The 26,639-nt window shown below is 36.8% G+C and overlaps 1 protein-coding gene and 1 pseudogene across 3 annotated transcripts in view; one reads left to right on the forward strand and one right to left on the reverse strand.

The window, feature by feature from the left end:
* The window catches only part of KMT2E (lysine methyltransferase 2E (inactive)), an 84,256-nt gene that overhangs the window by 12,010 nt on the left and 45,607 nt on the right, over positions 1 to 26,639 (forward strand). For 2 of the 3 annotated variants that reach the window (XM_070424605.1, XM_070424607.1), the window contains exons 2-3: positions 9,377 to 9,449; positions 12,972 to 13,156. In XM_070424605.1, the coding sequence (XP_070280706.1) occupies positions 13,086 to 13,156 (71 nt within the window). In that variant the 5' untranslated portion in view covers positions 9,377 to 9,449; positions 12,972 to 13,085. The remainder of the gene's footprint in view (positions 1 to 9,376; positions 9,450 to 12,971; positions 13,157 to 26,639) is intronic. The other variant, XM_070424606.1, reaches the window with a different exon arrangement.
* LOC139016495 (small ubiquitin-related modifier 2 pseudogene) lies at positions 19,172 to 19,459 on the reverse strand (annotated as a pseudogene).

A 26,639-nucleotide genomic window follows, 5' to 3' on the forward strand; every position in this document is an offset into this window, starting at 1 on the left:
TGCTCCACCCTTGATTAATTAGATTGCCCTGGCCTACCTCATTTAAATGCTTTACAAGCAGCTTAATTTCATTAGCTCATTCCCTAGCACCTAGAACAGTATCCAGAACATAGTATATGCTCAATAAATATGAAATAATAGAATAGTTGCTATAATTGGGTGGTGGTGGAGGTACTTAAATAACACTCAAGATTTCTTATAATATTTAGAGACAAGGTACTCAGAACTTAATGGTGATAAGCTGGAAGGGTTATTGATAGAAATTATTCAGATGATGAAGATGATAGTGGGGGCCATGGAAACTGAGGAAGAATGAATCTGAAACACTTGGGAAGGCACAGAAGACTGGATAACCAAATATAATAGGAGACTAGATAAAAAGTAGGTTTAAAAAAAGGAACTGGGGTACTAATGGGTCCAAATAAGAAATGGAATGGAAGAAGTTGTGTGGAAAAGATTCAGTTTGAAGTTTGATTTTAGGGCACATACCTAGGTTACAGGTTCCATCTCTAGTCTGGGGGGAGAGGGGGTGCGAGTAAGGAAGGCAACCAATGTGATGTTTCTCTCTCACATTGATATTTCCTCCTCCCCTCCCCTGCCCTTCTGTCCCTTCCCCTCCTCTCTCCCCCCTCCCTCTCCCTTCCTCTCAAGTTAATAAAAAACATATCCTTGGATAAGGATTTAAAAACACAACAAAAAAAACCACAAGATGGATGGAGAGTAATATTGGGGAGGATTGTGCCTTGAGGGCCAACCACATTATAGCATAATAAGGGAAAGAGAAGCAATAAGAAAAAACAAAAAAGTTTCCAGAAGGAAATCAATCACTAACATTCTTCAGTGGCAGGTATTTTGTTTTGTATTGTTTTGTTTTTAAGCGGTATCTTAGCCACTATGGGCTTTGAGAGCTAATATGTAAACTATCTTAGTGCTTGCTGTAGGGTGAAGTAGATGATTTAATTGTGAAAGTTATGTATCTAACAGCTGATTCAAAATAATGTGTCAAAATATAAACTAGTGGTTAAAAATATACATTTTTTTGGAGGTTACAAAGGGAAGAGATTAGTAGGGAGATAAGTTTTACAGCTAGAACAGTTTTTTTAGTTAACCTGGTCAGATTTTTGTTTATAGATGAGGAAACAGTCCTCGGGAGGTTGATCTTCTAGCGACCTCAAAAGCTAGTTTTGTGATAGAGATGTTTAAAGTTGGGAAGTTGAGAAGGCTTCAAGGAAGCACTGGTATTTAAGTGATCCTTGAAGATTTAATGAGATACTTATTTGGTGGGATGGATATAAATAAAGAAAAATAACTTTATAAAATTTGAAGGGGATGAGCAAGGATATGCCAACAATAGGAAAGAGACTGGCATAATTTATATATTGGAAAATTAGTATGGAATAAGGTAACCTGGTAAGTTCCAAGATTAGGAACTTGACTGTAAGTACTGTGAGCTACTATGCTTTTTTGAAGAGATCAAAGTTAGGAAACTAGAGAGGTTTTGAAGTATATTTTGTTTAATGTTTAAGTAATTGTTCTAGAATAGAGCACTGGAGTCAATGTCCTCTCCTACTCCCCCCCCCCCCCCCTTCTTTTTTTTTGAGATAAGACATCTGGGTCACAGCCCAGACCTACTAAATCAGTATCTCTGGGGTGAGGCTTAAGAATATGTCATTTTCTTTTATATCTATTGATTTCAGAGAGGAAGGCAGAGGGAAAGAGATAGAAACATCAATGATGAGAATCATTGATCAGCTGCCTCCTGCACGCCCCCTACTGGGGATCAAGCCTGCAACCCAGGCATGTGCCCTTGACTGGAATCGAACCTGGGTCAGGCTGACGCTCTGTCCACTGAGCCAAACCACCTAAGGCAGGAATATGTCATTTTCAGCTGCCAACCCCAGATATATGAAAAGTAGCAGTTTGTGGATCTGTGTTTGAGAACCACTGGTTTAAAGGTCAAGTGAAAATAGAGAGAATTACAACAGACTTGAACACTTCTTGTATTATTCTGGTAGACTCGGTCTGAGATAAAATGTAGATGGATCAGAAAGGTTTGTTCAATTCCTGTTAATTGGAGTTGGTGCCCATTATTTTTATTATTTAAAATGTGTTTTTATTGATTTTAGGGAGAGAGAAGCATTAGTGTGAGAAACATCAGCTGCCTCCTACACCGCCCATACTGGGGGATGGACCCTGTAACCCAGTCATGTGCCCTACCCAGAATGGAACCTGAGATCTCTGGATGCTTGGGATGATGCTCAACCAACTGAGCCACACAAACTAGGCTCTATTATAAAAGAAATGATTCAAAAAGTGATATGCCTGGCCGGTGTTGCTCAGTGGTTTAGCATCGACTCATGAACGAAGAGGTTGCGCAGGTTGCAGGCTGATCCCCAGTAGGGGGTGTGCAGGACCAGCCGATGTATGTTTGTCTATCTTCGATGTTTATCTCTCTATCCCTCTCCTTTCCTCTCTAAAAAAGAAAAGGATGCCTTATCTGATGGAATTCTTATTTGAATGCTAAAAGAATAAATAAAGCAAGCCCTAGCTGGTTTGGTTCAGTGGATAGAGCATTGGCCTAAGGACTGAAGCCCAGTTGGCGCTTGTGGTAGGAACCAATCGATGTTTCTTGTTCTCTGTCTCTCCCCTTCCCTCCTACTCTCTCTAAAAATCAATAGAAAAAAAATATCCTCGGGTGAGGATTAACAAAACAAAAAATAAAAACAAGAATGAACCAACTTAATAATCTACTAGTATATAAAATATATATGCGATGCCCTCCTGGTGGGGCTCAGTGGATTGAGCGTTGTTCCCTCTGGTTCATTTCCCGGTCTGTGTGCTCGGTTTATGTGCTGTGGGCTCCATCCCCAGTAGGTGGCATGCAGGAGGCAGCTGATTGATGTTTATTATTGATGTTTCTATCTATCTCTCAAAAAAAAAATCAATAAAAATGTAATTTATGTATCGATACGTGTGATTAAAAGAAATGCATGAGCTTTGTTGTTATGTTTGATTTTTAATTACAACAGACTTTAACACTTCTTTTTGGAAGAGTATTGTTTTCTTCCTTTGGACAAATGGAATTTACAAATGAAATTAATTTCTTATGTTACATTTTGAGTCAGTAATTATTTTCTTTTAGCCTGTGATGTTTCAAACTATTCTCCAGAAAGCCTTAGGGTTTTCATGCAACTTAACTGGTATGTGGATAATATACTGATACACAAGCAGGAACATACCCTTACAACCCTGTTTAACCACAGACAGAAAAATATGTCATAGCAAATATGAGGAACAAATGCCTACTGTGCCCATTAGCAGACATTACTTGTGGCCTTCCTCTCATTATACCTGGCTGTGGCCTCCTTAACACAACACATCAAGTTGACACTAGCAATCACTGAGAAAACTATAGGAGATTAAAACAATTTTTTTCATTCTAGAACAAAATAGATGCTTAGATTTCTGTGTACAATTTGATCTGTAGGAAAGTTTCTGTCAATACTCAAAGTTTGAAGGTCACCATTTTAATGCAGTTTATAAAATTAAGAAAATTAAATGTGTATTTTTGAGGTAATTATAGATTCACATGCAGTTGTAAGAAATAATACAGAGAAATTCTATGTACCCTTTACCCAGTTTTCCTCAATGATGATAGCATCTTGTAAAGCTGTAATACAGTTTCGTGACTAGAATTATTTTTTTCTGTGCCCAGATATTTTGTTTTTTTATTTTTTATTGAATTTATTGGGGTAACATTGCTTCACAAAACCATATAGGTTTCAAGGATACAACTCAATAAATCAAATCATCTACACACTGCATCATGCGCCTATCTCCCAAAGCAAAGTCTCTTTCTGTCCCCATTTATTCTCCCTTTGCTCACATCCACCTACCCACAACCCCTTTTCCTCTGGCTATTACTAGAGGGAATATGTGTTTATGTGTTGTGTTATATACATATATAGATATACATATATGTGTGTGTGCGCGCGCGCTTTTTTTTTCTTAATCTCTGCCTTTTTTCTTCTAGCCTCCCAACTCCCCTTGCCTCTGATAACTGTCATACTGTACCATGTATTCATGCCTCTGTTTCTATTTTGCGCTCATGACCAAATTATTGAAATTGATACAATCCACACATTTTTGTTCAGGTGTCCCCATTTTAACTTTTAGGTGTGTGTGTGTGTGTGTGTGTGTGTGTGTGTATCACCTGTAGGTTTCGGTATCCACTACCATAATTAACATACAGAATAGTTTCATCACTACAAGAATCCCTGATGTTGCCCTCTTATAACTACACTAATCTGTTCTCCTTTTTTATAATTCGACATTCAAGAATGTTATATAAATGGAATTATACAGTATATGACCTTTGGGGAGTGGTTTTTTTTTTCCTACTCAGCATAATTTCTTTGAGATTTATCCAATGTGTTACATCTATCAGTAGTTTGTTCCTTTTATGTTGCTAAGTAGTATTCCATTTAATGTTATGTTTTTATTTGGTAGTTACCACATAGAATATGCAGCTTCAGAATTTTCCTTTTAGGACATGTTGTTGCCTTGGCTGGTTTGGCTCAGTGGATAGAGTGTCAGCCTGTGGACTGATAGGTCCTGGGTTCAATTCTGGTCAAGGGCACATGCCCAGGTTGCTGACTGGATCCCCATAGGGGGCATGCAGGAGCCAGCCAATCAGTGGTTCTTTCTCATCATTGATGTTTCTATCTTTCTCTCCCTCTCCCTCTCTCTCTGAAATCAATAAAAATATATTCTTAAAAAAAGAACATGTCTCTCATTTTCTTTTGTTAACTCCTCTGACTGTTTTCTCCTACTATCTCAATCCCCAACTCTCCCAGGACTACTGAGATCACAATTTAAAAGTTACTCATGTAGATAACGGTATTTTTTTAAAAAGTACATTTTTATTGATTTCAGAGAGGAAGGAAGAGAAGCATCAGTGATGAGAGAGTCATTGATTGGCTTCCTCCTGCACACCCCCTACTGGGGATCAAGCCCACAACCGGGCATGTGCTATTGGCCGGAATTGAACTTGGGACCCTCCAGTCCACAGGCCGACGCTTTATCCACTGTGCCAAACCAGAAAGGGCAATAACAGTATTTTTTACCTGAAATTTCAGAACCCATTTATATGCGTGGTATTATGCTTTAAAGTGCTCACAATTTTTTTACATAAAAGTAAATTTTATGTGATTATTATAAGTTTGAAAATTCTTTTTCTGCATTTGTATATTGAGCAGTACATTCTAAGATATATAGTTGTAGGCCATATGGCAAGTGAAAAAAGGGAATAGGTAAATTTTAAAATGAAATCGCTTTTGTTAGTTTTATTCTCTGGTATGAACAAAGACTAAACTCATTCTAAAAACAGTTTTATGTGTGTAGGAAAAAGATATCGTACATTTATACCTGTAGACTCTGATCTAATCAGATTTCAACCTCTGAATTGCCCCTTGTATAAAAGGCCACATTTTACTAGATTTTACAAAAGAGGTTAGTGATCGCTAACACTTTGGGGTATGGCAGATACTAATAAAAAATAATAGCAATGGGCCTGGTCCAGCGTTGCTCAGTGATTGAGCATGGACCTATGAACCAGGAGGTCACCATTCAATTCCCGGTCAGGGCATGTACCTGGGTTGCAGGCTTGATCTCCAATATATGGTGTGCAGGATACAGTTGATCAATGGTTCTCTCTCATCATTGATGTTTCTATCTCTCTCTCCCTCTCCCTTCCTCTCTGAACTAAGTAAAAATATGTTTAAAAAATAGCAATGATGCATTAAAAAACTGAATAATATTGAAATTAAATATTTTAATTTGAGAGGATCATAGAGTGGTGATGGAGTATACAAGTACTTTAGCTAGTTGCAAAATTGATGTTTAGAATACCTTCCCAAAAAATCTGATAGAAAGAATGGTACCCGCCTTAGCTCAGTGGATAGAGTGTCGGCCTGCAGACAGAAGGGTACCAGGTTCGATTCCGGTCAATATCTCAATTGCAGGCTCCTTCCCGCTCGAGCCCTGGTCAGGGTGTGCGTAGGAGGCAACCAACCGATGTGTTTCTCTCATATCAATATTTCTCTCTGTCTTTGCCTCTCTCTCCCACTCTCCAAAAAATCAATGGAAAAATATCTGCAGGTGAGGATTAAAAAAAAAAAGAATGGTATCCCCTTAAATAATGCCAAACAAATAGATCACTATATTATATTCATACATGTATTTTTTAAATTAATGGACTTTATGTTTTAGAGCAATTTTAGGTTCACCTCAGAATTGAATGGAAAGTATAGAGTTCCCACATGCCTCCTCCCATACAGGCACAGCTCTGCCCACCATCAACATTCTTCATCATTATGGTACAGTTGGGTGGAATTGTACTAAATATGATAGTGAAACTGTGAAACTCTCTGTTAGTGCATGAACATGTGCTTTTTGAACATTTAATTTTATATATAGGTTTCCATTTTTCAAGTAGGTCCACCAACATTAACACTGACTACAAGAAGACAAATTTTTCTAGAGATTTTATTTGCTGTGAAAATATTAGTGTAAGTTGAATTGGTGAATTTCTTTGTTTTCAGGAACCAAATGGTTATTTAAGGGAGACCCAAGCTAAAAATATTTTTTCCAAGTTAAAATGTAACTGGGTAGATAGGTAGTCTTTGCTTAACAAATAGTTCTGTTTATAAGGATTTGAATATACTTCTGCATGCATTGGTACTCTCAAATTTGGAGCATGGTTCCCTTAATATATGGGTTGCTTTCAATTCACTAGTGAGGTATCTGTTTGTGAAAAGATTGGGGAATTTGAATATCTCTATTCTTTTATTGTGTGCTTTATACCATCCCGGAAATATTTTAAGCACAAATTTTAGACTTTAAACCCATGCATCTCTACTTTGGTAGTGTTTTAAATGCATTGTTGTGAAATGGATTCATGTTTATAAGTAGACCAGGTTTGGGAAAGGAACAAGGTGGGTTTTGATAATGTTCTCTCATTTAGTGTGCCAGATGTTCTGGAGTGAGACTCTTACATATTTATTTAATTTCTCTTTTTGAGAGAGACAGTTGTCAATTTTTCCCCCTGAAGTATAAATTCTAGATTATTTATTTGACTAATTATCTGGCAAATTTTAATTTCAGACAAACTAATGTTTGTCTCTGAAATCAAACTGCTAGGGAGCAAATCCTGATTGTACTATTTATTAGCTATGGAACTTTGGACAAGTTTAACCTCTCTGCCTTATCTATAAAATGGGGATAATAAATATACTCTTTGTAAGGATTAAGGCTCTTTGTAAAGATTAAGCATTGTAAGCAATCAGTATTTGTTAAAACAGTTATAACCTCAGTTGGGGAGGTTTGAGTATCAATCAGGTAAATGCTAATGGAGCACTGTCTGATACTAATACTAACCCAGTTGGAGAAATACATAATTGATTCTGTTGTCAATTTTTTTAAAGCCTTTTAGAATCTGATACTTATTCTGTTGTTTCAGTGATCAGGAATAATCTGTTAATGTACTTGGACTAAGATTTAAACTGTGAGATTATCAACCTAACCTAACTCCATTTGAGTTGAAGCCTAGAATAGTGGAATGACTTGCCCATAGTTTCATAGGTAGTAACTTGATAACAGGTCTTGATCAATCAGTATTATTTTTATTACTAGTGGCCTGGTGCACGAAATTCGTGCATGGGAGGGGGTGTGTCCTTCATCCCGGCCTGCACCCTCTCCAATCTGGGATCCCTCTCACAATCCGGAATTGCTGGCTCCCAACCACTCTCCTGCCTGCCTGATTGCCCCTAACCACTTCTGCCTGCCAGCCTGATCGACACCTAGCTGCTCCCTTGCCAGCCTGATTGCCCCCAACTGCCCTCCCCTGCTGGCCTGGTCGCCCCTAATTGCCCTCCCCTGCAGGCCTGGTCAACCCTCAGCTGCCCTCCCCTGCCAGCCTGATGGCCCTGAACTCCCCTCTCCTGCTTGCCTGATCACCCCTAACTGCCTCTGCCTTGGCCCCCACCACCATGGCTGGGGCAGCCAAGGAAGCCAAGCCTCCTGCCCACTCTCTGGCCAGCTTGGCTTCCTTGGTTGCCCCAGAAAGCCAAGCCTCCCGCCAGCTCCGTGGCGGCCAGCACCACCATCTTTGTTGCATCAATTTGCATGTTCCCTCGTTATTGGCTGTGGGCGCCGCCATCTTTATCGTGAAGTGATGGTTAATTTGCATGTATTCTTTTATTAGATAGGATACCCTAGTCAACTGCTAGAAATAAAATCTTAAATGAATGTGGGGGCAGTGTAATTTCTAATCCTCCTATATAATAGAAGCCTAATATGCAAATCGACTGAATGGTGGAATGACCCGTTGCTATGACGTGCACTGACCACCAGGGGGCAGATGCTCAATGCAGGATCTGCCCGCAGGTCCCAGGCCAGCCAAGACAGTTGCCAGTGGGGGGGGCCCCCTGATTGCCCTGCTGGTCGCTCCGCAGTGGGAGGCAACTGGCAGCAGCTGGTGAGCGGGTGGCGCCACACCAGCCAAGGCAGGGGCCCACTAATTGCCCCACTGGTTGTCCCATAGATTGGTCCTGATCGCCGGCCAGGCCTAGGGAATTTCGTGCATGAATTTCATGCTCTGGGCCTGTAGTTTATAATGAAATCTCTGGTTTATGATGCCTTACAATTTCTTTCAAGTTTCTTTAATTCATTTCTATTAGTAATTTCAGCCCAAAATTCATCTCTTTATTCTCTTAGTAATACATGTCGAAAATATAAACATTGTGTAAAGTTCTTATAAAGGATAGAAAGGTAATAATAAATGACCCTTTCCTCAAAGAGATTATTTTAGATTGGGCACTTTTATTTGTAATGTTGGAGGAAAAATTTCCTCGTATTTTCATCCTGTCTGCCTTTGAGTATCATATTCATCTTTTCAGTAGTACTTTTTGTTTTCTGAACTTTTTAACCTAGTCTTAAAAGCAGCTTTAATTATCCAGTTTTTTTGATAAGAGTGTTTGCTAATTTAATGGCTTTTCCTTGCCTTTTATCTTGTTTTTCCTACTTTAGGGTTTTGTTTGTTTTGGTATTGTTGCCATTGTTTTGCTAAATCTGTTTTTAATATTGTATTTTCCCAGTTTGCTTTTAGTTTGGGGTTTTTTTCCAGCTTTAATTGTTGCCTTTAGTTGTGTTTATATTTATATGTATAAAAAAGTAAAGAACAAATTTATTTCCTTAAGAATTAGCTGCTATATTTGTGTGAGTCCCTTCGGTTTTAGGTGCCATGTTTGACAAAAGTACCTATAATTTTATGCCATTTAAAAACAGCTCAATATTCCTATGTTCACTTGGTTTCTAGGTCTATTCTGGATAGCAGGTTTTGTGAAGACATTTATTCTTTCTTGGACCTCAGATTTACCAGTCATCTCATGGTATTTCCTTTTATATTATTTTTTTAAAGGTTGTCATTTATTCTCAGTGTATTTTGTATATATTTTACTTGCCAGTTGGATAAACCAGTTTTTTTGATTCACATGTAAGATGTGAAAGTTTTGTGCTAATTGTTTGGATTGTATTGAATTGTTGTTCCTCTAGTTACACATACTGTGATATAAGCTTACATCTTTTCTGCTTATTACATTGGTTTTCTCTTTTCTTATTTTTTTAAGGCACAATTATTTGACTCTAATGAATTTATGATTTTATTAAGTATCAACTGGATTTTTAAACTGTGAGTTTCCTGGGTATAGAGTTTTTGATATAGTGAAGTTATTTGCCAACTTAGGGTCTCAATAGATATGACCTCTTGTCTTCTTACCCTTTTGTGAGCAAATTACTGAGTTCTTCTCTATTGAATCAAACTCGGAGTCTGTGATTCTGTTTCAGATGTGGTGATGTGTCTTTGTCCTGGGGATGAGCGTCTGTGTTTTTAGAGAGATGCTTTTCTGGAGAAGGTGTCATATAGTTGTTTTTGTAGCATTTAATTGTATAGATTGGCAACTCATTTGATTAACGAGGCCAGAGCTGCAATTTTACCCCTGGTGCTCTAATTCATTCACCAATATTTTGTAGAATAGCTTTTATGTTCCAAAAACTGCACGAGGGCTTGAGAGACAGGCAGTACTCACACAAATATAAGCTATTGTCTGAAATAGGCTTATGACAAACTCTTCACTGATTTTTTTTTGTTTTTTTTTAAATATATTTTATTGATTTTTTACAGAGAGGAAGTGAGAGAGATAGAGAGTTAGAAACATCGATGAGAGAGAAACATCGATCAGCTGCCTCCTGCACATCTCCTACTGGGGATGTGCCCGCAACCCAGGTACATGCCCTTGACCGGAATCGAACCTGGGACCTTTCAGTCCACAGGCCGACGCTCTATCCACTGAGCCAAACCGGTTTCGGCTTCACTGATGTTTAAAAACATCTTAAATGTAGTGTTTATTGAGGATTGTATATTTACATAAAATAGGGTGTGCTACTAAGTACATACTCAAAAAATATTCAAAAATAGTTGGAAATAGTCAGTTACCTAAAAGAATGCACAATGATTAGCTTTCTGCTTCCCATTTTTTGTCTGGCTTTAATGTTTTTATTGATTTTAAGAGAGAAAGGAAGGGAGAGGCATAGAAACATTGATGAGAGAGAAACATCAATCGGGAATTGAGCCCCCAACCCGGGTATGCGCCCTGACCGGGAATCAAACTGGTGACCTCTTCGTTCATGGGTTGACGCTCAACCACGGAGCCACACTGGCCGGGTGTACCTCTGGTTTTAAAAAAAGCAGCTAGATATTTAACAGCATCTACCTAAAATATAAGATTTCCTATTAATTTAACATAAAGAAAAGTAAAAGAAAACATCTACCAACTAGTTGTTACCAAGAGGAAGAAAAAATATTTTTTTAATTGTAATTGTTATCTGTTATTATGTCCAAGTTTCCAGCATTTTAAAGATATATAGAATGACAGTTGAATAGAATAAACTTACAGTTTTGTATATTGCTTGTATTTAATTGTTTTTAAAGGACAATTTGTTTAAAAAATAGATTTTTTACTGATTTCAGAGAGGGAAGGAGTTAGGGAGGGACGGAGAGAGAAAGAGCGAGAAACATCAATGATGAGAAAGAGTCATTGATTGGCTGCCTTCTGCACGCCCCACACTGGGGATCGAGTCTGCAACCTGGGCATGTGCCCTTGACAGGAATCGAGCCTGGGACCCTTCAGTCCGCAGGCCAACACTCTATTCACTGATCAAACTAGCTAGGGCTAAAGGACAATTTTAATTTGATGGAGCAAACCATAAAAAACATGGCAAGTAGAGAACCATAATTACTTTATTTTCAAAAATAATTAGAAGATTCTCTTTAAATGAGAACTAGAGAGTTTTTCTATCCACACTTTCTTTGTGTATGATGATATAAGAGCAACTTTTCTTATGTGGCTACCCCTTATTGATTGGTAAATGTGTTTAGTGAAGTGCTTTGCATTCATTATTTCCTTTTCTTCACAGAAACACTAATAAAGCCCCGTTTTATAAACAAGGAACCTGATGCTTAGGTTCAGTGCTTACATTTTAAACTTTTAGGTACAATTGCCTGTTATTGTATACTAGAGGCCCAGTGCACGAAATTTGGGCACCGATAGGGTCCCTAGGCCTGGCCGGCAATCAGGGCCTTCCTTTCCCCGGCTGCTGGCCGGGGTTCCTTTGTTCTGCGCCGCCCCCCTGGTGGTCAGTGCACGTCATAGCAAGCGGTCAAGCTCCCGAGGGGACAATTTGCATATTAGCCTTTTATTATATAGGATTTTTATGATAACAACTTGTAATTTATTAGCTCTTCCCTACTTTAAAAGTAAAGACTAGCCTTCTTGGAGAATTGAAACCACCATTATCACCTTATTTCCCTATTTTGGTATTTTCTCCCATAAGGTATGAGCCCACAAAACTGCATCATCTTTTAAATAGGAATTAACCCTGAGTATTCTCAAGCTTACTTATAAAAAATTAAAGATAAACATAAGAATTACTATTTGAATAAACTGCTTTTCATTATTTCAGATATAACATGACAGGGACAGTTTTGACTTGATCTTTTTCTGTTTATAGGATTATCTGTTTTGTTCCTGAGTTGTCACTGCTGAAAAAATTTTGAGTAGATATTCCACAAACAATATATATAGCAGGTTTTATACAGTGAGTTTAGATTTAAAAGATTGATGTTGAAACTGAATATATTTTTGTTACTATGGTAAATTTGTTTAAAAAGACACACTTCAAGAATATTAGTTTTCTCTACTAGTGATCTGTAAAAAGACATGGAGAACCCAACTCCCTCAATGTACATGTATTTCTGTAGTATGGAAAATATTAACCACTGTAAAACAGTTGATTTTATTACAAATAACATAACTTACCTTTATATACATATATACAGAGTGGAATTGATTAGAATCCTGGTTTTATCTCTCAAACTGAGCAAACTTCGTTAAGTTATTTAACTTTTTTTGCTGTTGTGTCCCTTAGTGGTAAAGTGGAGATTCCTACTAGTATCTCAGCATTGTGGGGATTAAATAGATCATCCATGTGAAAGTTTAGATGCTACCTAGTCCATAGTGAGTATTCAATATTTGTTAGTTTATTGTTAGATCACACTGAACAAGAAAGCTTGTTTTTGGATACTAGGAATATAAACAGTAATCCTTCTTTTGGCATTCTAAGTTCATTTCCTAAGGAAGATTATGACGCAGAAACTTTCATTTGATCACAATCACATAGCTTAATTCCAGAAAAATAAATGAAATAGACTCCCTGAGCAAATTCTAATTTATTTCAATATTTTAATAAAGAATGCTTTCCTCATGCGTTTTATTTACTGTTAATTGTTAAAATGTGGATGTTGCTAGGAGTAGGCAGAGGATTCTTAACTTTTTGTTCTCTTTTCTTTTAAACAGGGTTTGTGGATGCACTTAGATGTTTGCAATGAGCACTGTGGCTGGCATGCCCCAGTGTTTTGGATACCAATGCATAGGACTCCATAGTAATCGAATTTATCAGAGGCGAACGTCATGAGCATAGTGATCCCATTGGGGGTTGATACAGCAGAAACGTCATACTTGGAAATGGCTGCAGGCTCAGAGTAAGTATTTAAAGATTTTTGGATAGGGCAAGGCAAAATATTTCATACAATTATTTTAGCACAACCAAGCAGTGCTTGATTTGCATTTATATTGTTCTTACTTTAGACTCTTGCCTAAAATAAAATATCAGAAGGTAAAGGCAAAAATCCCTTTAACTAAAATTACTTCCATAAATAACTTTTGAATCAAAATGATGTATCTTTTTCTAATTATTTTTGTCTTTTCCATTTGCTAATTGTTGACATTAAGAATTAATATATAATTGGTTATTTTTTTTTAGATTATAAGATTTGTCATGTTTATATTGGAATATAATTTAGTTTTAAATTTGAATCTTTAATATCCATTTAAACATGGGGTTTGCTTTGTGTTTTTTTAAAAGTCGAGTAAAAATCAAAATTCAAGTTCTTTTTAAATAAGAAAAAGGGAGTGTTTCCTGCTGTATGTTTATTTTGACATTTTTTGCTTTTTTTTTTAAAATATATTTTATTGATTTTTTTACAGAGAGGAAGGGAGAGGGATTGAGAGTTAGAAACATCGATGAGAGAGAAACATCGATCAGCTGCCTCCTGCATATCTCCTACCGGGAGTGTGAAGCTACATAATTTTTTCAAAATAAGATGTTTTTTAAAAAGAGAATTACATCTTATTGTACTCAGGTGGCTATATACTGTTATTAATTATATGTTAGTTACTTTAAAGAGAAAAGATTGTACAGTTAAAATATAGTATACCACTAATGAATTAAACTGATTTAAAATTTAACACAGATGGACCGACCTGGAAATTATTATGCTGAAATGAAATAAGCCAGTTAGAGAAAGACAAGTACCATATGATTTCACCTGTGTGTGCAATCTAATGAACAAAGTAAACTAACAAAGTGGAGACAAGACTCATGGATACAGAGAACAGACTGACAGTGGTCACAGGGCAGGAGAAGGGGACTGGGGGAGATGGGTGGAGGCATTAAAATAATGGACACAGACAACAGTATGGTGATTGTCACAGAGAAGGAGAGGGTGGAGGGAAGTAGAAGAGGGTAAAGAAGGCATAAGTGGTGATGGAAGGAGATTCAACTTGGGGTGGTAAACACAAAATACAATATACAGATGATGTATTGTAGAATTATATACCTGAAATGTATAATTTATTAACCAGTGTCACCCTCCAAAATTTTAATTAAAAAACAAAACAAAAAAGAAAGTAAAAGAGGGCTTGGATTGAAGTGTTAATGTGATTCTTTTTGACTCCCAATTTCTGAGATTACCACCTGTGTTTTGCTATAGTATTTGGTAATAATTTCAGTGTTACTAGAGCCACCTGCTGACAGAATTTATTAATTTGTTGAATTGGTTGGGCACTATTAGCCTGAATTTATATTATTGAAGGTACTGAAATGTTTTGTATATAATGAAATGTTTTCAGTAGCTTTTTATTTATTCACTAGAGGCCCGATGCATAAAATTTGTGCAAGGGTAGGCCTTCACAGCCCCGGCTGCCTCGGCCCTTGCAGCCCAGGCTTCGTCCGGAAGGTTGTCTGGACGGTTGTTCTGCTGTTTGGCCGTTCGGTTGATTTGCATATTATGCTTTTATTATTATAGATTTTTCACTAGTGCTTAACATTTAAAAAAAAATTTTTTATTTTTCACAAAGAGGAAGAGAGAGGGATAGAGAGTTAGAAACATCAATCAGCTGCCTCCTGCACACCCCCTACTGGGGATGTGCCCGCAACCAAGGTACATGCCCTTGACCGGAATCACACCTGGGACCCTTCAAGTCCACAGGCCGACACTCTATCCACTGAGCCAAACTAGTTAGGGCTAGTGCTTAACATTTTTGCTTATGGTTGCTTTACATTTAATCCACTATCAAGAAACTAATACTTTTCTGCTGCTCTTCAAGTGTTGATTTGCTTATCTTAATTCAGAAGTACTTTCACTTAAGTGTGGTTTTGTTTTAATATTAAAAACCTATTTTAAAGTACTATGCTAGCATTGTTTAGAACTATTCTTAGAATGATGCTGAATTTCTCATTTGTTTCATACTTAATTATAAATAATTTTTTTCACTTGTGATACTGAATACAGAAGTCACTATACCCATACAACTCTCTATAACATATTGTATAATATCTCTTAACCATCCCAGCAAAAATTCAGGCAGGCATGATTCCCATTTCACAAAAGAAATGCAGCTCAAGGAGATTAACAAATTTACCTAAGACTACATAATTAATAAAAACTAGAGTTAGGTTTGAACCCAGGGTTGCTTAGCTCTAGATTCATGCTGCCACATAGGTTAAAAGAAGCCAGATTTTGTAAAGATGAGTAAAATGAAGCAAAATGCCACATGTGATAAAATGAGGACAGTTGTTATGCAAAACCTGTTCTCCATTTAAAAAATTTTCTTGTATACTATTGTAATGTGTCTAATTTACTGTCTTTGAAAAATAATAGATCATAACAAGGATGAAAGAAGTGGAAAGTTTTGATCATATGGCAGGTCCCAAGGATACACAACGAGTTAGTAGGAGAGTTAGGGCTTGAATCTAGAGTTTGTGACACTTAGATCAGTCATCTCCTTGTCTGTAAAACTGGAGGTTGGACAACATGATCTTTAAAATACCTTTAAGGGCAGTGCCTGAACATCACTTTGGAGCAGCATAGATTCTGTTTTCTGAGTAGTTCCTGTCCTACTCTGTCCTACACCAAGCAGGACTTAGCAGCTGACCCTTCACCCCTAGCTTCATGACATCATTGTCAGGGGGTCCAGAAACTGCTCTCACACTAAACCTATCTAGACTCAGCAGGAACAGATATACTACCACCTGTTCTAGGCCAGAGCAAATCTACTTCAGTCTGAGGAAAAGAAACCATATCCTGAACACTCCCTTGGGGCCAGATGCAAAGAAGTCCTACCACATCTTTGTTCTACCTGCGCTACTTACTACATCTTTGTAACATCATATCACCTTTTTCAGACCCCCAACATCACCCCAAGGGATCAGAGGTGGGGCCCGAGAATGACTAATTTAGATTAAATCTTAACCTTGTCGGTATTATCTGTGCCTCTCTTTCCTATAATTCCTTGGACACTGTCTAAATTGTAGGCCCATTCAGATGTTTGAATTCTTTCATTGTCCTTCCTTTTATTTATTCTTTTATAGGCTGCATATAATTTGGCTTTTACTTTAACCATGTTACTATCACACTGGAGTTAATGCATAGTTTTCAGGCCTTTTATTGCTTGTTTTCTTAGAGGATTTGATACTATTGACTCTTCTTACCTTTGGCTTTAGGGGTTTTCTTTTTCTTTCGATTGTAGTAAAATATACATAACATAAAACTTACCAGTTTAACTATTTTTAAGTATACAATTCAGTGTCATTAAGTACTATCAGTGTTGTGCAGCTATCACTACTGTTTCCAGAGTAAATATGTAAGACTTAGAACAATATGGTTTCTGTGCAGCTACTCAGCTCTGTTGTAGTGGAAAGCTACACAGTATGTACAAATGAATGGGCATGACTGTGTTCCATTAAAACTTTATTTACAAAGTTAGGCAGCAGGCTGGGTTTGGCTCTGGGCAGGGGGATCCTAGTTTGCTGACGTCTTGTTTAGAAAGAGTGAATCTTGAGGAGGTACAGTTTCTAATAAAGAATACCATTTTTCTCTGATTTCATTGGCATAATAAAGCAAGTACTACTAGTTCAGTGGTATGACTTGCTTTAAAATTATAGCAACAGAGGGTTTGGCTCAGTGGATAAAGCATGGGCCTGCGAGGTGAAGGGTCCTGGGTTTGATTCTGGTCAAGGGCACATACCTTGGTTGTAGGCTTGATCCCAGTGCAGGAGGCAACTAATTGATCACATGGATGTTTCTCTCTCCTCCTCCCTTCCACTCTCTCTAAAAATCAATGGAAAAATATCCTTAGGTGAGGATTCACAACAACAAAACAAATTTTAAGAATAGCTAAAATTGTAACAACAACTTGATAAGAATTTTTATTTATTTATTTATTTATTTATTAAATATATTTTATTGATTTTTCACAGAGAGGAAGGGAGAGGGATAGAGAGAAACATCGATGCGAGAGAAACCGGTTAGAAACTGGTCAGGGCTTGATAAGAATTTCTTATTAAAAATATTTACTGCCCTAACCGGTTTGGCTCAGTGGATAGAGCGTCGGCCTGCGGACTGAAGGGTCCCGGGTTCGATTCAGGTCAAGGGCATGTACCTTGGTTGCGGGCACATCTCCAGTAGGAGGTGTGCAGGAGGCAGCTGATCGATGTTTCTCTCTCATCGATGTTTCTAACTCTCTATCCCTCTCCCTTCCTCTCTGTAAAAAATCAATAAAATATATTTTAAAAAAATATTTACTGAGGGCTTATTATATATCAGCTACTGTTTTTAGGTGCTGGTAACACAACTCCATATCTAAAATCTTATATTTATATTCAGGTTGTTTTTCCTCTTGTAAAATGGAAAACAACACTTTTCTTATTGGAATCCTGTTCTTAAACTTGCCCTCTGGATCTCATCCCCTCTCATCTTTTCAAGATCTTGATATTTCACTCCTGCCTGATGAAGTATCTTCAGTTTCTCTTTCTCAACCTTCCTAATGCTGCGACCCTTTAATACAGTTCCTCATGTTGTGGTGACCCCCAATTTCATTCTTACAAATTGAACATAATTAAAGCATAGTGATTAATCACAAAAACAATATGTAATTATATATGTGTTTTCCAGTGGTCTTAGGCAACCCCTGTGAAAGGGTCCTTTGACCCCCAAAGGGGTCTCGACCCACAGGTTGAGAACCGCTGCTCTATTAGATCATTCCCATCACATATAAATATGTTAAAACAGAACTCCTGCCCTTTTATTTATTCTTTCATTTCTCTGTTCCTCTTATTAGCAAACTCCCTGATAGAGTTGTTTGCACTCAACATCAGGCTTCACAACACCACTATAACTACCCATGTTGTCATAGTAATTGGTAGTCTTTTATAATTTATATAGATTTCTCAGAATTTGATGTAAATAACCAACTCCTCCTAATAGAAAGACTTAACTGTTGGCTTTCTGGGTACTATACTTAACTGGCCAGACTCTAATTTTTTTGCTTGATTTCCCCCCATATCTGGTTTTGTTTTGTTTTTTCCTCCAGGCTCATCTTTTTCTTTAAATAACTCCATCTCTATCCAGTTGCATAAGCCAAAACCCTAAGGTGTCATTTTTGTTTATTAAATAAGAAGTTTATTTAAACAATAAGAACCTTGACTTGAAGGGAAAACTATCTAGGATTCATTTTTTTTAGAGTAATTTATTCCTACTGAAAGACAGATTGGCCTACATATAACAGCTATATACAAAAAAGTTATTAGATTGACCTTGGTTTTACAGACTCAAATCTCAGAGGGAAGGCAGGTGTGGGTGGGTGGGTGGTAAGAGATTAATCAAAGCACTTGTTTACAAATATGCATAATCCATGGACACAAACAATTGTGTGGTGAAGGTCTGTGGAGCAGGGTGGGGGTGGACTAGAAAGGGTCAATGGGGGGAAAAGGGGGCCATATGTAATACTTGCAATAATAAAGATTTTTTAAAAAAGAAAAACATTAAAATTCTCCACACAGGTATGCAAGGATTTTTATGTTGTTCTTTTTTTGTTAAACAGTAAGAGCAAAATAGCTTCCTGGAATATAAAGATAAGTGCTGAAATGAGCTACTAAATACTCATTCACAGAACAAGTATTTTTTCCCACTCATCTCCATTAGATGTAGATCAAAATATACCATTGGCCATTTAGTTTTTAAAAAATGCAAATGTTTGTGCACCTACATGAGTTACTTTATGTACAATAAATGTAAGAGAAAGGGAAAAATGAAAGAATTGAGAACACTATATTGTAGTGGTCAGAATGTGGTGGAATCAAATTGCAGTTTTCTAATAGAGAATGTCTTCTTGGTCTGGAGGAACAGAGTTCTGGAGTAAAGTAGCAGATTCTCTCTTTAGTAGACACCTCCTATCTGCTGCTGGAACACATCAGTTATATCTTCATCCTCCATTTCCAGCTGTGCAGTGTGTCTGTTTCATTGATTGGCTGCCCGTCAAAATCAGAATCTGATCTGCCTCATTGACAAACCCCATGGTTCACAATATACTTTCATTAGTTTACTAAGTGGTGTATGCCTCTTAATCTTAAACTGTACCACAGAACCATTCTGCCCCACCACCTTAAAATTAATATGGTCTTTGTTCTCAGTCTTGATTCCTTCCTTGGGCTTTTTGTTGGCCATGGCCAGCTCAGGAGTCTCCTTAGCTGCTGCTTTACAGAAGAGGTACAAGATCCACACCGAAGAAGCACAAGGAGCTGCAGAAGAAGGAGGCAGCAGCAGTGGAGGAGGGAGAGGGTGCACCTTCATGGGTTATGCCATAGGCAAACAAGTTCTTTGGTTAATCTCTTCCCACCTACCCACACCTGCCTTGCCTTCATTGCTCCTTTTCCCTCACCCTCCTCATCTCATTCATTGGTCAATCCTATATTTCCCTCCAAAACTCACTTATAATTAGTACAGTTTTTTCTGTTTCTAGTCCAAGTCTTTGCCGTCTCTTGTGTGAACACTGCAGTAGTTTCTTTTGTGCCCCCTACAATTCATTCTCTATGTAGAAATTAATGTGATTCTTCTGAAGCCTAAACCAAATCATACAGTTCTCTCACTTGAAAACATTCCAGGGATTTTTTTGTTTCACTTAAAATCCTAACTTCTTTTGGTCCCAAAGGGCCCACTTCTCTAATCTTTACTCAATATTCTTCTCTTAACCTATTTCCCCCATACTGATAATATTTTCCTTGTTCTTTGAACATTCTCTATTTGTTCATGCCTCAAGGCCTTTTGTATTTGCAGTTTCTTCTGCCTGGAGTATTCTTTTCTTAGCACAATCTTAGCTGAGCTCAAATATTAACAGTGAAGCCTTTTATCTTTACACTGTCTAAAATGATATCTGAATAACCTCTCTGCAATTATCTTGTTTTACTTTATTATTTTTTCTTTATCATTGTACTCAAATACAAGCTTCATGAATACAAACACCTTATCTGTTTTATAGTAGGTCACTATATCTTCAGCCTGGCATATAGCAACTATTGAGTCATAAATTATATTGCTTGAGTGTCTCTTGGTTTATTATACAGGAGTGATTGTTGAATGCTCATATCTTAGCTAATTTATTTCTGTTTAGGAGAGACAAAACTAAAGCTAGATATACAGGGTGGGGCAAAAGGAGGTTTACAGTTGTGAGTATGTGACAGTTTATTCTTGGATTGTATTATTAATTACTGTATTATTTTCCATATGAGCAACTGTAAACCTCTTTTTTGCCCCACACTATATTTTACAGCTTCATTGCAGAAAAGTGTAAAGGGTTATTGAACAAAATGTCCCTTGTATGTAAAAAAAATCTTACACAATTGGTGGGATTTCAGTGAGTTGAATGTTATAGTTCTTTACTAGTAAAGTAGCAGTTCTAGTTAGTACCTATTTTCAGGAAGCTGGGAAATACTAAAAGGCAGTAGGAAAGTAGGAGAATTAAAAGAGGAACTAGAGCCCTGGCCACTGTTGCTCAGTGGTAGGCTCATGCACTGAAGGGTTGCAGGTTTGAATCCCAGTCAAGGGTACATTCCTGAGTTGCAGGTTTGATCCCTGGCCCCTGTAGGGGGTGCATGAGGAAGGCAGCCAATCAATGTGTCTCTCTCATATTGATGCTTTCCCCCACCCCCCGCGTGCTTCTTCTCCTCCTCCCTTCTTTCCTCCCACTCTGTCTAAAAATCAATGGAAAAAATATCTTCGGGTGAGAATTAACAAGAAAGAAAAGAGCAACTAGAGAGGAATTGAAGTTTATTACATACGTTATCTGAGTAACTGACTATGTACTGACCATATAGACTTCATTAGGACAATGTAGAAATAGAAGGGATATAAAATTCTTCTGTATAAGAAGTTTAATGCCTGACTGGTGTGACAGTGGACTGAGCCATCGACCCATGAACTGGGGTTCGATTTCCGGTTAGGACACATGCCCGGGTTTCAGGCTCGATCCCCAGTAGGGGGCATGCAGGAGGCAGCCGATCCATCTCATCAATGGTTTCTATCTCTTTATCCCTTTCCCTTCCTTCCTCTATAATCAATTTAAAAAATATTTTTTTAAAAACCAACTTTCTCATAGAAATAACTTCAACAAGTGGTGGTATTTTTTTTAAATGATTATATTTTGACTAGGATATTTTAAATCACATTCTCTTTATTTGAAACGAAATTTCCCAGATCATATAGTTAAAAAGTAACAGTTTAAAATATGATTTTATTTTCTCAACTCTAGAGCCTACATAAAGATACTTTTAGGAAGCTCTATGGTAATGTGCTATATGGTATGGTAATGTGAAAAATAGGCACTTGAAGCTGATTCAAGCTTCGTGTGGCTTAAAGAGCCAAATAAAAGATTCTGTTATAAAGAAAACAACTGAATAGAAGGTTTCTTTCAGCACTAACCGGTTTGGCTCAGTGGATAGAGCATCGGCCTGCGGACTGAAAGGTCCCAGTATGTACCTTGGTTGCGGGCACATCCCCAGTAGGAGGTGTGCAGGAGGCAGTTGATCAATGTTTCTCTCTCATTGATGTTTCTAACTCTGTCCTTCTCCCTTCCTCTCTGTAAAAAATCAATAAAATATATATATTTTTAAAAAGGTTTCTTTCAGAATTCAGAATAGTCTATTAAGGGGAAAAGTAGATTCAAAGAAGTTTGGCCTATCATTTAATAACTAGAAATTCAGTGGATTAAAAGATAATTTGAAGCATATTTGGCAAATGACACTAGTTTGGTAAAGTTTACAAAACACATTATAAGAAGGAAGGCTGCCAGAGGATTATTGGGAGCTTCTTGTTGGTAGTGTAATTAATAGATTCAGAGATTACCAAGAGTTAAGTCTTCTTTTAGTAATAAAATATTTTAGTTTTTCATTTCCATATGGTCATTGAAAGCAACTCAGTGTCAGATGCATCTAAGAGTGGTTAATGGGCACTGTTCTATACCTAATAAAAATTAATGTAGATAAATCATCAAGGTGGGTTGGTCCTGTACTTGATAATGAAAGGAACTTAAGGATTGTTCTTGGCCTTTTGACTAAGATCAAGTGGAAGGAACTTAAGGATAAAATTACAAAATTATTAGTTGTAATAGCAAGTTGCACATTTTAATAATCCCTTCTTAGATAAAAAGGTAACCAGTTTGTACCCTGGCCACCATACACTCATAAGGATCACTTTGAAACTAGACAGAATACTAAGCTTTTCAGTAGAGCAAAGAACTGAGCAAAGGTAACTTGTTTGTAAATGGGGAAAGGGGAAGAAGTCTGGGAGACTATTATCCAGCTGGTGTGGCTCAGTTGGTTGGGTGTGCTCCCATGCACCAAGAGGTTGGGGTTCGATTCCCGGTGAGGACACATGCCCGTGTTGTGGGCTTGATCAATCCCCAGTAGGTGTGTGCAGGAGTCAGTTGATTGATAGTTTCTCTTTCATTGATGTTTCTATTCTCTTCTTCTCTCTCTAAAAAAAAAAAAAAAAAAAGAAAAGAAAAATTTAAAAATATGACTACTATTATGAAGAGCCCCTATGCCTCTGATGTCACTACTGTAATCATTGATATACTTTTTTCCCCATACATTATTTTCTTGAAAAGAGCCACTTCTTTCACATCTTTATTTTTTAATTTCCAGCATGTTAGTGTCTTCTATTTAATGTGTGCTCAAATGTTTATAGAAAGAATGAAAACTGTATAATTGTAAGTTTTTTGAAGATAGACAGTGTCTTATCTTCATATCTTATAGTCCCTGGCAAACATTAGGCTCTTTATTATCTTGGTTTAATCAGTGCAAATCAAACTGAGGTCTATGATGTAGTCCCCAAAGGGCTCTGAGTAATAGGAAGTTAAAAATTTTTGCTATTTTAATTTTGAGCTAGAAAACATTTATGTTTAGAATCATCCTGGATAACCGCCACTTCATATGTAATACTGCCATGAAATTTGTGCAAGTTCTTGAATTTGTATTCAATGGTTTTGGTACACAGAACACCTTAACATAATGTTTCTAAATCTACAAAGAAAAATCTCTTTCTTTCTATTATAGGGGTTTGTATATTACTTAATTTTTTAAAAAACAGCGAAATAAACACTACCCTGAAGTCTAACTTGAAGACTCCCCATGCCATTTTTTTTTGTCTTTTTGCATGTGCATGGATATTGTCTTTCTCCATCATTACTGGTTGTTTAATTTTTTTTTCAGTAGAAGATATTCCTGGTATAAAACTCAAATATTCAAAGTCCTATATATCTTTCAGAAGTATTCTCACCTTTAACAAAACCTCAATGTTATTTCTTATCTTTCCTATTTCTCAGGTAGATGTATCCTTTTCTTGAACCCCCTGGAAACTAGATCCTAAAATCTGACCTTTTCAACTCCTTCAAGGAGATCTTTCTAGATTCAACTAAACATTTCAGACTTACAAAACTATCATAAACCATACTTAGCATTAGTCTACATGGTATGTAGGACAAGAGCCACAACTTGTCAGAGATTAATATCAGATGTTGCTCTCTATGTGAGACCATGTAGGAATACAGCCCGCCACCCAGGAACTATTTTCTTTGGCTTCCAAGGTGACTAGTCAGGTACAAGGAGACAAGATCCACATTGGACTGGTGTGAGAGTCTCCCAGATTTAGAAGTCTCATGTCCCTTAGTAGCCAATATTTCTTGCCACAAGCATAGACTTCTAGGTTCCTTCAAGGGACATGCCAGTTAGTAGTTACTGCATTTTGGGGAAGTTCTGTTCTGTGGCATCTACATCAAGTATTTATAGTTTTTCCAGTCCAGTTACAATTAATTTCCCAATCAAGGGCTATTTTATTAATGTACCTAGCAATACAGCAAATTATCAGGTTTTTTTTAGTGAACGGAGGTAGAAAGTTAACTAATCATCAAAGTCTCGCCCTAGCCAGTTTGGTTCAGTGGATAAAGCATCGGCCTGTAGACTGAAGGGTCCCAGGTTCGATTCTGGTCAAGGGCACATGCCAGGTTGTAGTCTCGGTCCCTAGTAGGGGACATGAAGCAGGCAGCTGATCATTGATGTTTCTCTCCCTCCCTCCCTCTTCCTCTCTGAAATCAATAAAAAATATATTTTAAAAAAAGCCTCATGCTGAAGAGGAAAGGTGGTTTTTTTTGTTTTGTTTTTAAATTCTCACCTGAGGATATGTTTTGATTGATTTTTAGAGAGAAAAAAAGGGGGAGAGAAACATTGAATGGTTGCCTCCCATACCTGCCCCAACTGGGGATCGAACCCAAAGCCTTTTGGTGCACAGAACGATGCTCTAATCAATTGAGCCACTTGGCCAGGGCAAGAGGAAAGGGTTTTGTTAATCATTTATCCATCTATACCTTTTTCATGGCATTATCCTGTTGGTAGATTTTGTATACCCGTCTCTTTTTGCTAACTTACTGCTCCTTCCAAGATCAGAATCTCTTTGAGGGATATGAGTATGTTTTATATATTTTTTTATTCTCTCCAGCATCTAAGAAGGTACCTTAAACATGTAGTGAACATTATCATAGAACTATTTGTTGAATTACAGTTTGTGTACTCCTTTGACTGTAAGTTAAATCCACCAAAAAACTGAGACAAAAATTATGTGAATGGGATTTATAGATGGAAACAAAGTGTAGGGATGAACTTTGTGTTCCTTTACAAAGATTTTTTTTTTAAAATGTGTTTTTATTGATTTTTAGAGAGATAGGAAGGAAGAGAGTTAGATAGGAAAATCAATAAGAAAGAAACATCGATTGGTTGCCTTCTGCACAGACCTCATTGGAGATTGAGCCTGAACCCAGACATGTGCCCTGAACGGGTTCGATTCTTGGTACATGGGTCAATGCTCAATCACTGAGCCACACCAGCTGGGCCCTTTACAGAGGTTTTGAGTAAAATAGTCACTTCTCGCCAAGGAACTAACATACTACTTTTTGGTTCAACATGTTGGATATTAGACTGTGTGAGCAATGAATCTAATGCATTGTGTCAGATCTTGTTAATATATGTAAACCTTACATACATATATATAGTATTAAGTATTCCATAAAATTGTGTGGATTTTTCATTGACATGCTTAAGGCTAAATACATCTTTATATAGCCCTTTTAAAAATATTTGAAACCAGAAACTTTAAAATTACTAATTTAAAAACAATTTAAACATTTATAGTTTTTCTGCTGCCAATGACACTGATTCCTTGCTTATTAGCTTTTGTATTGAAATTATGAATGGTTTAAGCAGAAATTGGAACTAAAACTAGAACATTAATCACATTATGTTACACCATTTTCTATCTATATTCTATTTTGCTTATAGTAAATAATCTTTTCTGCAGTAATAAGTCCCTGTCTCCTAGAGTTTATAATGTCAATAAAAAAATAAGGAAAGTAATGTATAGAAAAGTGATGTATGTATATTGCTCTGTATTCCTGTTAGATTAATGATACATAAATGTTCAGTGTAACAATAAAACTTACTTTGTTTTCCTGATTAATTTAATGTCCTGGATTACCAACTTAGAATTTTAAAACATTATTATATCAACATTACAGTAGGTTTATGATTACAGACTATATTTCTTGATGTAAAGTTTATTCTAGTATGTGAAAAATTCAGATGTATGTATGGACTCAACTTTAAGAAAATATATTTTAAAAATCTGCTTTACAAAGGAACCATTTTATTTCAAGGCACCTATTTCAACATAATTTTGGGAGTTATGGCAGTATAGTTCAAAAAATAAACTTTATAAGGAGTTTATTTTAGTACATATTACATATTTGCTTAATTAAATGATTTACATATTAACAATGTTTTGATATCTTACAAATTTAGTGATTTATTTAGAATATGTCCAGCTAGACTCATATTTATAACCATTTGTTGAGAGAGAGAGAGGAATGGAGAGTGAGAGAGATTTGTTGTTTCACTTATTAATACATTCATTGGTCGGGTCTAGTATGTGCCCTGACTGGGGATTGAACCTGAATCCTTGATGTATCGGGACAATGCTCTAACTGAGCTACTGGGCCAGGACCACTTAGAACCACTTTATTAGAAGTTTGAATTATTGTGGAGTTAAGTTTTTAAAATAATTTAAAAGCAACTTCAGACTGAATAGTCAGAGTTACATTTGGGCATTTCTGATCAAATAAGTAGTGTTACACATCTGTATAATGCATTATAGTTGAGAAAATTCTTTTTCATATTCTTTGTATCATTTGCACTTCATTCATATTGCTGGAAAGAAGGTGAAGTACAGGTATATTTATTTCCACTTTACAAATAAGAAACTCAAATTTAGAAATATTTATTGAATGGTCAGCCTCAAACATGAT

This window comes from Myotis yumanensis, unplaced genomic scaffold (assembly GCF_028538775.1).
Source record: "Myotis yumanensis isolate MYYU_CA2020_CCGP unplaced genomic scaffold, mMyoYum1.0.hap1 SCAF_9, whole genome shotgun sequence".
In the NCBI taxonomy this organism is placed as follows: Eukaryota; Metazoa; Chordata; class Mammalia; order Chiroptera; family Vespertilionidae; genus Myotis; species Myotis yumanensis.